The 4,828-nt window shown below is 36.1% G+C and overlaps 2 protein-coding genes across 2 annotated transcripts; both read left to right on the top strand.

Annotated features, from left to right (window-relative positions):
* The first annotated feature begins 1,573 nt into the window (after positions 1-1,573).
* Positions 1,574-2,146, top strand: LOC113351566. Its single transcript, XM_026595525.1, has one exon. It carries the CDS (start codon positions 1,574-1,576, stop codon positions 2,144-2,146), a length of 573 nt encoding a protein of 190 aa, XP_026451310.1.
* A 1,409-nt stretch (positions 2,147-3,555) lies between these two features.
* On the top strand, positions 3,556-4,407 carry LOC113353676. Its single transcript, XM_026597203.1, has one exon. The coding sequence runs from the start codon at positions 3,604-3,606 to the stop codon at positions 4,339-4,341; it is 738 nt and encodes a 245-aa protein (XP_026452988.1). The 5' UTR covers positions 3,556-3,603; the 3' UTR covers positions 4,342-4,407.
* Positions 4,408-4,828: the final 421 nt, after the last annotated feature.

Consider the following 4,828-nt stretch of genomic DNA (forward strand, 5'->3'; position numbering starts at 1 on the left):
GTTGATGTCCACCAAAGGTGAAGCACAACAAATTAGCCAAGTAATGAAGATCGACAGTGCACTAAAGTCCAAAGGCATCGAAGTCAAAGATGTCGAGAAACCATTGAAAGCAGTAGAGATGAACCTTCAAGATCTTGAAAATGGACTGGAATCTGTCTTCAGGTGTTTGATCAAGAATAGAGTTTCACTTCTCAACATTAATCTTAACCAATAGGAGACATGTTAATCTTCTCAATAATCGTAGTCATTTGTCCGCAATTTTATCCAGGAAAATTTCTATGTAAGTTTGTATACAAATATATACTATAATGAGATGAAATTAAGATAATAATAATACAATTATTTGACTCGAAATATCATCCTATATATATGCTTTTATCGGTATACATATAAAAATTCACCATCTCCATATTGTTTTTAGTCTTCCATGATATATGCAACCAATAACTGCTGCGCTGAACTCTATATTTATCATCTTAACACCACTGACCTTATTTAATCTAAATGGTAAAGGATATGCAATGGTGTAGAGGAGGAAACCAACATGCAATCTGAAGTCCTGGCAATGTATGTGTTTATCGATATCAATATTTTCTTTCTTCGTATGTAGTATCCCATGCATGTATACGGATATCATATCTTATTGCAACAGATCGTTACCTTTGGTTGTTGGGTGTTCTAAGCATGTAAACAAGGCATGAGATGCAATATTCTCGTACGTTAGTAACAACTTGGATGCACAGTTGTTAAGTAAGTACGTACTGTATGACAGGACCAGATTTGGCGATGGAAACAGAAGTTCTCGTAATATCCAAATAACATGCAAGCGCACAAGAAAGGGATAGAGAGGAGTCATTTTATTCTTGATGTTCCCTTGCGACAAAGATGAAAATTGGACACTGTCCGTAAGCTAAAATATCATCTTACACTATCTTTAAATTTATATGCTTGTTGGTCGCTAGGTTTGGACAACTGTAATGAAACGCAAGGGTGTCTAGATTCCAACTTTTGGAAAACGTAGAACGTAGATATCGATCACTAACTAACAGCAGTAAACAACCAACCGTGTGTGTCATTACAGATCTTTCTAGGTGTTATACCATTCATGCACGACATTACAGTCTGTTTATCTATATGCTTTGTTTTTTAATATATATTTTCATATGTTGATCGATGTTATACGTACAGTCGGTAGGGGACACACACTGTGTCATTAATGGGGGAACGTGCAGAGACAGTGACGCACATAGAGGAAGTTCCACTTACACCACATGAATACCGCCCCTTGCTGTAACATGTAGCCTGACTATAAAAGGAGCACCAGTTGAGAACCATTAACCATCATTAAAACATAACTCTATAACTTCTGTAACTAATAAAAAACCTTCATCATTTCTCCTAAATAAGGCGTAAATTTCTTCCTCAAACAAAATGGCTTACCATGCTCGCTCCATCAGTTTGCCCACTAGATCTAACCCACTCGCTGCTGCAGTAGAGGCACAATTGTGCAAATTGAGATCTTCAGATCTCACCTTAACCATCACCAACAACTTGGTCGCTCTAAAGGACTTGTATGAATGAGGATTTCCTTTCTACCGAAGATGGAAAATGCTTAGATGCAGTCTTGGACAGATCTTGCATGTTATTGGATGTCTGTGAAACTATTAAGGATGTTTTGTCTATGATGAAGCAATCTGCCCAGGATCTTCAATCCTCTATTCGAAGGAAATCAAATGAATTTGATGCATACATGAGCTCAAGAAAGAAAGTCTGCAAAGTCATTCAAAAATTCCTTTCAGATCTTAAGAAAAACACCAACAAGAACAATGATCTTGTTAGTGATGTCCTAACAGAAGTTGAAGCAACTACTCTTGCAGTTTTTGAATCTGTCTTGTCTTTCCTATCTGCACCAAAGAAAAGGTCACTAGTCTCAAAGTTGACCACCAAAAATTCTACCCAACAAGTTGTCAATGAAGTAACCAAGGTCGATATCGCATTAAAGTCTAAAGTCACTGAAGCTAAAGAAGTGCAGAAGCCATTGGCTGCCCTTGAGATCAACCTTCAAGAACTTGAGCAGGGATTAGAATCTGTCTTTCGATGTTTGATCAAGAACCGAGTTTCACTTCTTAACATTCTCAACCAATAGATCCGTAAATATATTCACCTCCCATTGGCATTTTCCGCCTTTTATCAGGAAATGCCCCATGGAATTTTTACTGTACATATAATATATATAAAAGAAAAACAAAGCATATTAATACAAGAAATCACTTCACTCGAAACAATTGTCTCAAATTTACAGCATTTTTTCTTTTGTTGCGTTTGTGCAAATTTACATTTGGTAACTATACGTCCCGTAATTAAAGCACACGAGTTATGCAGTAATTAAGGTCCAGAATGATTAAGGAAGCATTGACCTTTGATTATTATATCAAATGAGCATGTGAAGATACTAATTGTTAGAACGGCCAAGGGAACATATGCACAGAACTTGAAAGCTGTCAAGATTCCATATGTTCGTAAATTCAGATCTTCGATCGATATCAAAACGACCTTTCACTTATGCGCATAGTATAGTATCATATTGCAAGATGTTTAGAGCCCTGCCAACAAATTAAGTTCCACAGAGAAATGGCTTCTTCATATCCTGAAGAGAGGTGACAAAGGGAATCATACAAAATCTTGTTTTTGCATGGTCAATGCTTAAGGTTCTTAAAGACAGGCATTAAATGGAAGACACACAAACAGCGCCACTCATGCACGTACATAATATTGCCATTAACATATATATACAGATTTAATCTATAAGAAAGAGAGACAAATATGAAAGATGCTTACACAGAAATCAACTACTCTTTATTCAATAGTAGTTCAAATTTAAGTTCTGCCGGTTCTTAAATAGGAGATGCTTTCATTTATTTGTGCTTATGATGAAGTCACGAAGAATGCTTTTTAAACTTCCTTGAACAGGTGATTGATTGCACAGTTTTGGTAAATTCTTACCGTATATGCTGCACTTGTTTCATCTCTAAAGAGATTATATACATTTTCCTTGTTGATTATTTTATTTTTATTTTTTTGAAGAACAAAGGTTGAATCTAATTAATATTTGATTTCGATAGTTCAGAGAACATATTTAGTTAAAATATAGCTAAGCCGATGATCGAGAAGACAGTCCATATTGCAGAAATACTTATTGTAATAGGAACCAAAGGTTGTCGAGGTTTCAAATGTTGGAAAAATCATTAACACTAATAAACAACCAAGTGTGGGTATCAATACAAAACCTTTCTTGGTACTGCACTCCAGGCATGCACGTATATATATATATATATGTATATACATTAATATCATACGTACACAAATTTAAATCAATATTATACAGCCCATTAGGTGCCACACTAGTTGTAAAGCATGGTTGGAACGATGCATAGACAGTGCCGAAGATAAAGGAAGTGCCACCACACCACATGAATATGTTCCCCTCTTGTACCTTGTAGCTTATGTATAAAAGGAGCACCAGCTGAACTTACTTTCATCAAAACATAACACTAAATTAACTTGTATAGCTAAAGCTTTCTTCATCTTCTAAAAAATCTCAAGATGTCTTCTTCAAACAAAGTTACTTTCCACACTCGGTCCATCAGTTTGCCTACCAGATCTCACCCACTAGCTGCTGCAGTTGAAGAACAATTGTGCAAATTGAGATCTTCAGATCTTACCTCATCCATCTCCAACAACTTGGTTGCTCTAAAGGAGTTGTACGCATGTGTTGAAGATTTCCTTTCTAGCAAAGAGGGAAAATGTTTAGATGCAGTCTTGGATGGATCTGTAATGTTATTGGATGTTTGTGGAACTATCAAGGATGTTTTGTCACAGATGAAACAATCTGCTCAGGATCTTCAGTCATCTATTCGAAGGAGATCAAATGAGTTTGACGCTTACATGACCTCTAGAAAGAAAGTCTGCAAAGTCATTCAAAAATGTCTTTCAGCTCTTAAGAAAAATACCAACAAGAACAATGATCTAGTCACTGACATCCTAACAGAAGTTGAAGCTACTACTCTTGCAGTTTTTGAATCTGTCTTGTCTTTCCTCTCTGCACCAAAGCAAAGGTCACTAGTCTCAAAGTTGACCACCAAAAGTTTAACCCAACAGGTTGTCAATGAGGTAACCAAGGTCGATGTCGCATTGAAATCTAAAGTCATTGAAGCTAAAGAAGTACAGAAGCCATTGGCTGCTCTTGAGATGAACCTTCAAGAACTTGAAGATGGATTAGAATCCGTTTTTCGGTGTTTGATCAAGAACCGAGTTTCACTTCTTAACATTCTCAACCAATAGATCCATAGATATATTCACCTCCCATTGGTATTTTCCGCCTTTTATCAGGATATACCCCCATGGAATTTTTACTGTACATACTGTATACAAAAGAAACATAACAAGAAATCACTTTACTCAAACAATTGTCTCAAATTTACATTATTATCTTTTTTTGTTGTGTTTGTGCAAATTTACATTTGGTAATTATACGTCCCATCATCAAGGCGCACGAATTATGCTGTAATTCAGGTTTAGCATGATTAAGGAAGCATTGACCTTTGATTGGTATATCAAATGAGCATGTGAAGATACTAATTGTTAGAGCTACCAAGGGAACATATGCACAGAACTTGAAGTTGTCAAGATTCCATATGTTCGTAAATTCTGCTCTTTGATACCAAACCGTGTGTGTGGCCTTCCAATTATGCGCATAATATCATATTACACCATGCATAGAGCTCTGCCAGCGAATTAAGTTCCTGATGGAATCTCAAAGAAATGGCTT

The sequence above is a fragment of the Papaver somniferum genome, chromosome 2, assembly GCF_003573695.1.
Source record: "Papaver somniferum cultivar HN1 chromosome 2, ASM357369v1, whole genome shotgun sequence".
Taxonomy (NCBI): Eukaryota; Viridiplantae; Streptophyta; class Magnoliopsida; order Ranunculales; family Papaveraceae; genus Papaver; species Papaver somniferum.

What these genes read in the sequence shown, in the direction of transcription:
- LOC113351566 (XM_026595525.1), top strand. Translation starts at nt 1,574, where the DNA reads ATGAATGAGGATTTCCTTTCTACCGAAGATGGAAAATGCTTAGATGCA.
- LOC113353676 (XM_026597203.1), top strand. Translation starts at nt 3,604, where the DNA reads ATGTCTTCTTCAAACAAAGTTACTTTCCACACTCGGTCCATCAGTTTG.